Source organism: Manis pentadactyla, chromosome X (assembly GCF_030020395.1).
Source record: "Manis pentadactyla isolate mManPen7 chromosome X, mManPen7.hap1, whole genome shotgun sequence".
NCBI classification, from domain to species: Eukaryota; Metazoa; Chordata; class Mammalia; order Pholidota; family Manidae; genus Manis; species Manis pentadactyla.
The window spans coordinates 60,250,480-60,263,096 of record NC_080038.1 but is presented as its reverse complement, the minus strand read 5'-3'; the positions used below and the strand labels follow the sequence as shown (position 1 = coordinate 60,263,096).

Genomic DNA, 12,617 nt, shown 5'->3' with positions numbered 1-12,617 from the left:
AGGACACAGGACAATATCCAAACCACATCCGCACCTGAGAGAACCCAGCGCCTCGCGAAGGGGGTAAGATACAAGCCCCGGCCCGGCGGGACCCGAGCGCCCCTCCCCCCAGCTCCCGGCGGGAGAAGAATAGGCAGAGCGGGAGGGAGACGGAGCCCAGGACTGCCGAACACCCAGCCCCAGCCATCCAGGCCAGAGTGCAGGGCCCTGGATACTACGAAAACAGGGCAGCAATAACAGTGAGCGGGCACCGGAGGCAGGGCGCTGGAGGACATAAGAAAAGTGAGCGACCAATTTTTATTTTTTTTCTGTTTTGCTTTGGCGAGCGATTTTTGGAAGTCTTAAAGGGATAGGGCCCCCAAGACTAGGGAAACAGGGCAGCAAGAACAGTGAGCGGGCACCGGTGGCCTGGCACTGGAGGACACCAGAAAAGCGAGCGACCATTTTTTTTTTTCTGTTTTGTTTTGGTGAGCGCTTTTTGGAAGTCTTAAAGGGATAGGGACCCCAATACTAGGGAAACAGGGCAGCAAGACCGGTGAGCAGATGCCTGAGGCTGGCGCCAGAGAATAAACAAAAATAAGCGGCCACCTTTTTTTTTTTTTTTTTAATTAAAAAAAAATTTATTTTTTTAATTAAAAATTTTTTTTTTTTTGTGGTCGTTGTTTTGTTTTGGCAGGTGCTTTTTGGAAGTCTTAAAGGGGCAAGGCGGGACACTTAATCCAGAGGTAGGGAATCCGGGGATCTCTGGGCACCCTAACCCCTGGGCTGCAGGGAGCAGGGAGGCCCCTTACGGAGATAAATAGCCTCCAGGCTGCTCCCTCTCCAACGCCACTCCACCACTTTGGAGCAGAGGCCTGAACCAGGCCACGCCCACAGCAACAGTGGAGATAAACTCCATAGCAGCTGGGCAGGAAGTAGAAGCCCTGTCTGCGCGCAGATGCCCAGCACAAGCCACTAGAGGTCGCTGTTCTCCCAGGAGAGGAGGGCCACAAACTAACAAGAAGGAAAGTTCTTCCAGCCGTCACTCGTCCCAGCACTGCAAACTATTCCTATCACCATGAAAAGGCAAAGCTACAGGCCGACAAAGATTACAGACTCAACACCTGAGAAGGAGACAGATCTAACCAGTCTTCCTGAAAAAGAATTCAAAATAAAAATCATGCACATGCTGATGGAGATGCAGAGAAAAATGCAAGAGCAATGGGATGAAGTCCGCAGGGAAACCACAGATGCCAGGAAAGAGATTACAGAAGAGAAACAAACCCTGGAAGGATTTATAAGCAGAAAGGATAAGATGCAAGAGGCCACTGAAGGAATTGAAACCAGAGAACAGGAACGCATAGAAGCTGACATAGAGAGAGATAAAAGGATCTCCAGGAATGAAACAATGTTAAGAGAACTGTGTGACCAATCCAAAAGGAACAATATCGGTATTATAGGGGTAACAGAAGAAGAAGAGAGAGGAAAACGGATGGGAAGTATCTTGGAAGAAATAATTGCTGAAAACTTCCCCAAACTGGGGGAGGAAATAATCGAACAGACCACGGAAATACACAGAACCCCCAACAGAAAGGATCCAAGGAGGACAACACCAAGACACATAATAATTAAAATGGCAAAGATCAAGGACAAGGAAAGAGTTTTAAAGGCAGCTAGACAGAAAATGGTCACCTATAAAGGAAAACCCATCAGGCTAACTTCAGACTTCTCGACAGAAACCCTACAGGCCAGAAGAGAATGGCATGATATATTTAATACAATGAAACAGAAGGGCCTTGAACCAAGGATACTGTATCCAGCACGACTATCATTCAGATATGATGGTGGGATTAAACAATTCCCAGACAAACAAAAGCTGAGGGAATTTGCTTCACACAAACCACCTCTACAGAACATCTTACAGGGACTGCTCTAGATGGGAGCACTCCTAAAAAGAGCACAGAACAAAACACCCAACATATGAAGAAAGAAGGAGGAGGAAGAAGAAGGGAGAGAAGAAAAGAATCACCAGACAGTGCATATTACAGCTCAATAAGCGAGCTAAGTCAGGCAGTAAGATACTAAAGAGGCTAACCTTGAACCTTTCGTAACCACGAATTTAAAGCCTGCAATGGCAATAAGTACGTATCTCTCAATAGTCACCCTAAATGTAAATGGACTTAATGCACCTATCAAAAGACACAGAGTAATAGAACGGATAAAAAAGCAAGACCCATCTATATGCTGCTTACAAGAAACTCACCTCAAACACAAAGACATGCACAGACTAAAAGTCAAGGGATGGAAAAACACGTTTCAGGCAAAGAACAGCGAGAAGAAAGCAAGGGTTGCAGTACTAATATCAGACAAAATAGACTTCAAAACAAAGAAAGTAACAAGAGATAAAGAAGGACACTACATAATGATAAAGGGCTCAGTCCAACAAGAGGATATAACCATTCTAAAAATATATGCACCCAACACAGGAGCACCAGCATATGTGAAACAAATACTAACAGAACTAAAGGGGGAAATAGACTGCCATGCATTCATTCTAGGAGACTTCAACACACCACTCACCGCAAAGGAGAGATCCACTGGGCAGAAAATAAGTAAGGACACGGACGCACTGAACAACACAGTAGAGCAGAAGGACCTAATAGATATCTATAGAACTCTACATCCAAAAGCAACAGGATATACATTCTTCTCAAGTGCACATGTAACATTTTCCAGAATAGACCAAATACTAGGCCACAAAAAGAGCCTCAGAAAATTCCAAAAGATTGAAATCCTACCAACCAACTTTTCAGACCACAAAGGCATAAAACTAGAAATAAACTGTACAAAGAAAGCAAAGAGGCTCACACACACATGGAGGCTTAACAACACCCTCCTAAATAATCAGTGGATCAATGACCAAATCAAAATGGAGATCCAGCAATATATGGAAACAAATGACAACAACAACACTAAGGCCCAACTTCTGTGGGACACAGCATAAGCAGTCTTAAGAGGAAAGTATATAGCAATCCAAGCATATTTAAAAAAGGAAGAACAATCCCAAATGAATGGTCTAATGTCACAATTATCGAAAATGGAAAAAGAGGAACAAATGAGGCCTAAGGTCAGCAGAGGGAGGGACATAAAAAAGATCTGAGAAGAAATAAATAAAATTGAGAAGAATAAAACAATAGCAAAAATCAATGAAACCAAAAGCTGGTTCTTCGAGAAAATAAACAAAATAGATAAGCCTGTAGCCAGACTTATTAAGAAGAAAAGAGAGTCAACACAAATCAACAGTATCAGAAACGAGAAAGGAAAAATCATGAAGGACCTCACAGAAATACAAAGAATTATTAGAGAATACTATGAAAACCTATATGCTAACAAGCTGGGAAACCTAGGAGAAATGGACAACTTCCTAGAAAAATACAACCTTCCACGACTGACCCAGAAAGAAACAGAAAATCTAAACAGATCAATTACCAGCAACGAAATTGAAGCAGTAATCAAAAAACTACCAAAGAACAAAACCCCCGGGCCAGATATATTTACCTCAGAATTTTATCAGACATACAGGGGAGACATAATACCCATTCTCCTTAGAGTTTTCCAAAAAATAGAGGAGGAGGGGATACTCCCAAACTCATTCTATGAAACTAACATCACCCTAATACCACAACCAGGCAAAGACCCCACCAAAAAAGAAAACTACAGACCAATATCCCTGATGAACGTAGATGCAAAAATACTCAACAAAATATTAGCAAACCGAATTCAAAAATACATCAAAAGGATCATACACCATGACCAAATGGGATTCATCCCAGGGAAGCAAGGATGTTACAACATTCGAAAGTCCATCAACATCATCCACCACATCAATAAAAAGAAAGACAAAAACCACATGATCATCTCCATAGATGCTGAAAGAGCATTTGACAAAGTTCAACATCCATTCATGATAAAAACTCTCAGCAAAATGGGAATAGAGGGCAAGTACCTCAACATTATAAAGGCCATCTATGATAAACTCACAGCCAACATTATATTGAACAGCGAGAAGCTGAAAGCATTTCCTCTGAGATCAGGAACTAGACAGGGATGCCCACTCTCTCCACTGTTATTTAACATAGTACTGGAGGTCCTAGCCACGGCAATCAAACAAAACAAAGAAATACAAGGAATCCAGATTGGTAAAGAAGATGTTAAACTGTCACTATTTGCAGATGACATGATACTGTACATAAAAAACCCTAACGACTCCACCCCAAAACTACTAGAACTGATATCGGAATACAGCAAAGTTGCAGGATACAAAATCAACACAGAGAAATCTGTGGCTTTCCTATACAATAACAATGAACCAGCAGAAAGAGAAATCAGGAAAACAACTCCATTCACAATTGCATCAAAAAAAATAAAATACCTAGGAATAAACCTAACCAAGGAAGTGAAAGGGTTATACTCTGAAAACTACATGTCACTCTTAAGAGAAATTAAAGGGGACACTAACAGATGGAAACGCATCCCATGCTTGTGGCTAGGAAGAATTAATATCGTCAAAATGGCCATCCTGCCCAAGGCAATATACAGATTTGATGAAATCCCTATGAAACTACCAGGAACATTCTTCAATGAACTGGAACAAATAATTCAAAAATTCATATGGAAACACCAAAGACCCCGAATAGCCAAAGCAATCCTGAGAAAGAAGAATAAAGTAGGGGGGATCTCACTCCCCAACTTCAAGCTCTACTATAAAGCCATAATAGTCAAGACAATTTGGTACTGGCACAAGGACAGAGCCACAGACCAATGGAACAGACTAGAGAATCCAGACATTAACCCAAACATGTATGGTCAATTAATATTTGATAAAGGAGCCATGGACATACAATGGTGAAATGGCAGTCTCTTCAACAGATGGTGTTGGCAAAACTGGACAGCTATATGTCGGAGAATGAAACTGGACCATTGTCTAACCCCATGTACAAAAGTAAACTAAAAATGGATCAAAGACCTGAATGTAAGTCATGAAGCCATTAAACTCTTGGAAGAAAACATAGGCAAAAACCTCTTACACATAAACATGAGTGACCTCTTCTTGAACATATCTCCCCGGGCAAGGAAAACAACAGCAAAAATGAACAAGTGGGAGTATATTAAAGTGAAAAGCTTATGTACAGCAAAAGATACCATGAATAGAAGGAAAAGGAACCCTACCGTATGGGAAAATATATTTGAAAATGACACAACCGATAAAGGCTTGACGTCCAGAATATATAAATAGCTCACATGCCTCAACAAACATAAAACAAATAACCCAATTAAAAAATGGGCAGAGGAACTGAACAGACAGTTCTCCAAAACAGAAATACAGATGGCCAACAGACACATGAAAAGATGCTCCACATCGCTAATTATCTGAGAAATGCAAATTAAAACTACAATGAGGTATCACCTCACACCAGTAAGGATGGCTGCCATCCAAAAGACAAAGAACAACAAATGTTGGCGAGGCTGTGGAGAAAGGGGATCCCTCCTACAATGCTGGTGGGAATGTAAGTTAGTTCAACCATTGTGGAAAGCAGTATGGAGGTACATCAAAATGCTCAAAACAGACATCATTTGACCCAGGAATTGCACTCCTAGGAATTTACCCTAAGAATGCAGCAATCAAGTATGGGAAAGATCAGTGTACCCCTATGTTTATCGCAGCACTATTTACAATAGCCAAGAATTGGAAGCAACCTAAATGTCCATCGATAGAGGAATGGATAAAGAAGAGGTGGTACATATACACAATGGAATACTACTCAGCCATAAGGAAAGGGCAAATCCTACCATTTGCAGCAACATGGATGGAGCTGGAGGGTATTATTCTCAGTGAAACAAGCCAAGCAGAGAAAGAGAAATACCAAATGATTTCACTTATCTGTGGAATATAAGAACAAAGGAAAAACTGATGGAACAAAACAGCAGCAGAATCACAGAACCCAAGAAAGGACTAACAGGTACCAAAGTTAAAGGGACTGGGGAGGATGGGTGGGTATGGAGGTATAAGGTGGGGGAGAAGTAGGGAGGTATTAAGAATAACATGCATGGAGGGGTAGGAGAAAAGGGAGGGCTGTACAACACAGAGAAGGCCAGTAGGGATTCTACAGCATTTTGCTATGTTGATGGACAGTGACTGTAAAGGGGTTTATAGGAGGGAGCTGGTATAGGGGAGAGCCTAGTAAACATAATATTCGTCATGTAAGTGTAGATTAGTGATACCAAAAAAAAAAAAAGGGCAGTTCCTGTGTGGTAACCTCCAATGAGTTCTACACAAGAGTGTATAGGGCATATAAAAGTGTAGTCAAAGGGTCTGTTTGTGTTTATACAGAGGATCAAAGCCTAATTGGGCTACCCCGAAAATGATCTAAGATACGATATGAAAAAGAACTTCCAACATCAGCACTCTCGGGAAGACTCATGCCAGAAGATGATCATCAAAATCCCCAACAAAGATCCACGCACTGCTACAGCTGTAGATGCACTCATCCCACCAGTTCCTGGACTTGCCTTGGGAATGAGGAAGGAGATATCTAAGCTGGCCTGTGCATACAGTAAAACAACAAATTTGACTAGATCTATACCGTTGGAACTCAATCAAGAATTAGGAGAAGTGCAAATTGTAGCACTCCAAAATCTTACAACTACAGACTATTTACTGTTAAAAGAACATAAGGGATGTGAACATTCCCCAGGAATGGGTTGTTTTAATTTGTCTGATTTCTCTCAGACTGTTCAAGTTCAGTTGGACAATATCCACCATATCATAGATAAGTTTTCACAAATGCCTAAGGTGCCTAACTGGTTTTCTTGGTTTCACTGGAGATGGCTGGTAATTACAGGTATGCTTTGGTTATGTAACTATACTTCTTTTATGTTAATGTGTGTGCGCAATTTAAGTAGTAGCTTAAAACCTATACATGCTGAAGTTACTCTACAAGAAGATATGTCAAAGAAATAATCAATCTTCCCATGTTTTCTTCCGCCTGCTACTTCTATAGCTTTTCTTCTTCCTTCCTAATTACAACCCTTAAATAGAATTCGTGCCTCATATCAAATTTACCGAGTATCATAATTCTTCCAAGTGGTAAAGATACCTCAAGACAAATGCTGGGCATAGAAGCTACAGGGCATAAATATGCAAAGAAATAAAAAGCTAACCATTTCAAACAATAAGGCTTCTCTCTCACTTACCAACTTTACATTTCCCTGTATGGCCCTGGAAGATGACTGGTTAACCAGAGACAGGTAAGATTCCTCAAGGGAGGAACAACCTAAGACAGGCACAGTCGCAGGGGGGTCATCAGGTGAGAAATTGGGGATCAACAGAGGTGAGGCTTAGAACCTCACCCCCCCGTTCTGAGAGAAATCTTCTGCATCTGTGGATGTTTTATTGCCCTTGTCTAGCTTGGATTAACATATGGTCTACAGGCACACCCTTGATCATCTACATTTGCTCTCTTACAACACTAAACTATGTTTTCTACCTTTATCTTGTATCTACCTACCACTTCAGTATTTTATTAAAAATAATAATAATAAAGAGAGAAATGTGGTATCCACATATAAATCAAGTATAAAAACCAAATGAGTATTCACATTTGAACTGACTGTTTATAGTTCATAATGCATGAGCAAAACCGAAGGTTTCTGTGATGGCTGCCCTTGTACTGTTCACCATGTAAGAAGTTATTCACTATGTAAGAATTTGTTCTCCATGTAAGAACTTGTTTGTTATCCCTCAGAAGATTGGAGACTGACGAAAATTAGGCTTGGGTTGGATTAATGATTGTGTATTGAGCATTGACTCCCCTATACAGAATTTTATTGTTGTTAACAACCATTTGGTCAATAAATATGAGAGATGCCCTTGCAAAAAAAAAAATAAAAGTATACACTTCCAATGGTAAAATAATATGTAACCTGTATGTAATGAATATAGTCAAGATATTGTAACAGCTTGGTATGGTGATAGCTGGTACCCAGAATTGTCATGTATATAAATGTTGAATCACTATGTTGTACACCTGAAACTAATGTAATGTAATACCGTGTGTCAACTACCCTTCAATAAAAAAATAATTATCTACAAAAAATAAAAAATGAAAAAATAAACGAACTGGAAGAGAGAACACATGAATTTTCTAAAATTCTGTGTTTACACACATACAAAAAATTTAATAATGGTATAAAATTAGATCATATTTAGCTATCCTTTTGTCAAATCATCTTTACTGAAATTTAAAAATATGTACTTAATAAATAATAGTTGATTTTCCCAGACATTGTGCAGACCTTAATAAGTTAGACATAATAAGAGCACGTTCTGTATGATTCCATAGAAAAAGATAGTGATGAAAAGCAAATTGGTGTCTTTACAGTATTAGTTGTTTGTATCCTGCTTTATTCCCAGAAAGCATCAATTGCTTAAAAACATTGTGCAACTACATCCCAGAACAAGTTAGGGAAAGTATAAGGAAAAACATCATGGAAGACACATAAATTAAAAAAAGGAGGTGTAGACAGAACCCTCAAAGGGAGCTTGAAAATTTATGAAATAGTGGCTTGGTAGACAGGGATGGGAAGTATTGGGGGGGTTAAAATGATGAGTTTACATGTTTTGGAGTGATACAGTGAATTTTAGTATGATAAGGAAAGAAATGTCCCATATATAACAAGCATTTCTCGGATTTCTGCTTAGTCTTTGGAGTCCACATGTCACTCAACTTATTTATCTAAAATATATGACTCTTTCCTGGCATTTCCTTCAGTATAGAGGCCAAATATATAAGACCTTCCTTTGATGAAGAGCTGTTAATTTATGCTTATTCATATTTGTGAATGTGATGTGTCTGCATTGTCTCATTTTTTTGTTTGTTTATGATGTTAGGATAGTAATACCTTAGTGTAGTTGGGAGGAGTAAATGAGCGTGTTTGTGGAAAGTCCTTCAGAAACTGTTTCAGGTTCTCCACAGATGTAACATAGTGTTTTGTCAGCCAGAAGTCTGAAGAAGAGGAGTTGATGCAAATAATAAGGGAATGAATGCAATTCCTTCCTTACTCCATGCCTACAAAATAACTTTAATGTTGAAAATCATATTTGTGGTTTCTGTAATGTTCAGAATATTCTAAAAGAAGAGTGATCAGTAACTGTACCTTGCTTTTGTCAAGAAATATGGAAGAAATCCTGGTCTGTGTGAAAGGACAATATAATGAATATTGTACATTATTTACTGGAATGCAACAGAGAGCACATAGGAAATTCTGGGCTTGCCCTTTTCTGCTATTGGCCAAAAAGACCCAAGAAAAATGATTGTTTTGCAGATGTGGAGCCAGTTGTGTGTTCTCTTTGCTGATGAAAAATGAAACGCAGCGTATAAATGCTCCACTCACATTTATGTGGCCCAGATTTCAAGTGGAAATGTTAAAATGTGGAAATTTGAGAAGGTATGGTAACTTGGTCTGTAGTCCCCAATCTCTCTAAAACCATTATTGTTTTTGTTATTCTTATTGCCAATGATGTGCTCAAAAGGTCAAGGCTCTAAATTCTGGAAATAATTACTCTAGAAATGGGAAACACACAAGATGATAATAAACATCTTACCAGGTTAATCTATTCCAGCCAAATTCCTGAATACATTTTTGTGTGTGCTTAGCTTTGACAACTTTTCCTTGAAAGCAACGGTTGCTATTACTGTGCTGTTGATGTCGGGGTTCTTGTTTGCGGAGCCGAAGAATGAGCTTCATAAACAGTCAAGGTAGGAGAGCAAGGTACAGGCTTTTATTTAGAGATAAAGTGAAAGGGACAGAGCTCCCGGCTCACGCCAGGAGGGGACAAGAGAGTCCTTAGTGGTGTGTTGTCTAGGGGGTTTTATAGGCAGTTGAGGATTTTTCCAGAACATGAAAAAACTTAGGGGTGGGCACTTGTTAAATGGTCCCTGAATATTAAAAATTAACTTAACTGTAAGGAATTTCCTTATTTGATTTCTCTCTGGGACACTGGCGCCTTGGTCTGGGAGCATATCAAAAGGCTGCTTGCCCAGCCCCGAAGGTGGTCTGAGGTATTGTCTACTTGCTAAAGAATCTTGCCTCTTGACCTTCCTGGGTGTTAAAATGCAATCTTATCTTCAATATGTAATTCTTCCTGCCCTTTACTATGCCGTTCACAGCTGGGTCTGCATGCTAAGTTAGTTGCTCAGTTTGCAGAATTATCTCATCAGATCTGAAGGAGGAAAGACAGCACATAGGCCTGAGCCTTTTAGTATGCTAAAGTGAATCTTACACATGGTTACAAATGATTAGCATAATAAAACATGTGCTACTCTTTATCTGGGGAACATTAACTGATTTCACTGAAGAATGATTCTAGAGCTCAATGTTTAATATAGAGTTTTAGCAGGGGGGTTTCCTTGCATGTAGTTACATTGCTATGACTGTAGATATCCCACCCTGCCCCCTCCGGAGGCCCTCACTCTATTCTGACTACATCTATGGTCCCTGTCTCACTGTCTCCCTCAGTAAGCTAGCCCGAGAGCACAAGCTCCCAGTAAGCTTGCATATCTTCCAGATGTGCGTGTGCAGGATGATGAAACTAGGGAGGGAAAAAAGAAACAGGAAAAGGTAACCAAAAAAAGATAAGCTTGAGCTTTCCTAGAAGATGGTCTAATGGGTTACCTTAGTTGGTGAAAGCAGTGCTCCTCAGACTTTAAACAACATATGAATCCCCCAGGGATTATATAAAAATGTACTTTCTGATTCAGTAGATCTGGGGTGTTACCTGTTAATGTGTATTTCCATCAAGCTCCCAGGTGATGAACCAGTGTTGAAATAGCCGGGGTGGAGAGTTTGGCTGGACATGTTGAACATCATATTTTAAAAGTTTCAATAAAGATTATTTGTCAAAAGGGTAGCTAAATGTGATTTAATTTTACACCAATATTCAACTTTTATATCATAAAATTAAAAATCATTGACCCAAAATTAAAGATTTGGCCATAGTACCCTGAATTTTTTCATTAATTTCTTCCTTAGTTTAGGTATCTTGATGAATACTGTGTGAGCAAGTTAAATTTGTTCTCCTGCCAGATAGTATTCTAACCCAGGCTGCCATCTGGCTAATGTGTAAAATGTCCATGTTGTGCCTGTATTGCCATGGAAAGGGCCGTGGAGTGGTAGACAGACCAGCTGGCTTTTAATTCCAGTTCTGCCAGCTAGCTCTGGGACCTTGAGCACTACATCTACAAAAGGGAGATAAGTTTTATTTTGTAGAATGATTGTGGATATTTGGTGAGAGATGAGAAAGCCCATTGCCGAAAACGGGTGCTCAATTAATGCTTAAGGAGACTCGGTTAGGAGTACAACTTAGGATCTTTAGGTCCTGTAGGCTTTGGGTAGAATAGATCAGAGAGGACAGGAATTCAGGATAAAAGGTGTCTAGAATTTAAAAGAAGGACTTCACTAAGCTGCCCTCCTTCCTTTTTAATGTGCTTTTAATTGCTCAGATCTTTTACTGAAGGTCTGATCTTTTGTTTAACTTAATGAAATGCAGGTGGCTACCTGCTGAGAGTATTTGCCTTTCTTTTCTCTGTCTGCCCTAACAAATGAGGAAATCAAGGGACAGCAATGTTGACCATCTTTCCTGTTTCTCTTCCTTTACAGATTATTCCTCAGCTGTTCAGAAATTTTCCCAGACACTGCAATCCTTTCAATTTGATTTTATTGGGGACACACTAACTGATGATGAGATTAACATTGGTAAGTCTTCAGCTACATGTGGCATGTGCTTCTCAAGGCAGGTCTCACACCATGCAGCCTCCTTGGTGTGTGGGTACAGAGAACCTGGGCATCTTAATCCACTGTGGCTCAGTGCCACACTCCTGGGAGGCAGCTTAAGAAGGATAAAGAAACATTCCTTCCTCATCTCATTTCCCTCTCACACAAAAACAGTCATAAGATAACCCTTATATCTCTGCTGAGGCATTAGATTCAGTCAGTCTGCAGGGGAATTTTTCTTTAAATAATCTAATACACGGAAATAGATATTTTTATAAAGGATAAATTAAACAGTGATATTTTTATTGTTTATTTCCCAAAATGATTCAGAGTAAAATTCCTCTGAGGAACAAACTCTCCTATAAAGCTTAAAATGAGCATTTATATATGTATAGCTTTCCAGACAAGAGGACATTTGGCATCTCCTTGGAACTTAATGTCACAACTCATTCCAGTGCTATGTGCTCTTGGACAAGATATTTCCTCTCAAACTTAGTCTTGTCCTCTGTAAAATGTAGTTAATATCTATCTCTCAAGAATGTTAGAGGAGGTTGAACACTGAAAAAGGCAATTGAACAATAAAAGTAAAAAAAAAAACGAACAAACTTTGTGTTTGTGTTAGTTGTTATGAAATTCAAGTAGTATTGGCAAGTTGACCCTTAGGCCAAATCTTGCCCTCCATCTTTTTTGTAAACAGAGTTTTGTTGGAATATAGTCATACTTATTCATTTAAGTATTGTCTATGGTACTTTTGTAGTATAACAGTAATATTGAGTGGTAGTGGCAGAGACTGTATGACTTTTAAA

General features: G+C 39.5%; 1 protein-coding gene across 4 annotated transcripts in view; it reads left to right on the top strand.

The window, feature by feature from the left end:
* OPHN1 (oligophrenin 1) overlaps positions 1-12,617 on the top strand; it is a 634,131-nt gene that overhangs the window by 88,090 nt on the left and 533,424 nt on the right. For 3 of the 4 annotated variants that reach the window (XM_057495709.1, XM_057495712.1, XM_057495711.1), the window contains exon 3: positions 11,698-11,793. The exons of the other annotated variant lie outside the window; for it this stretch is intronic. In XM_057495709.1, the coding sequence (XP_057351692.1) occupies positions 11,698-11,793 (96 nt within the window). The remainder of the gene's footprint in view (positions 1-11,697; positions 11,794-12,617) is intronic. 4 annotated transcript variants of the gene reach the window in all.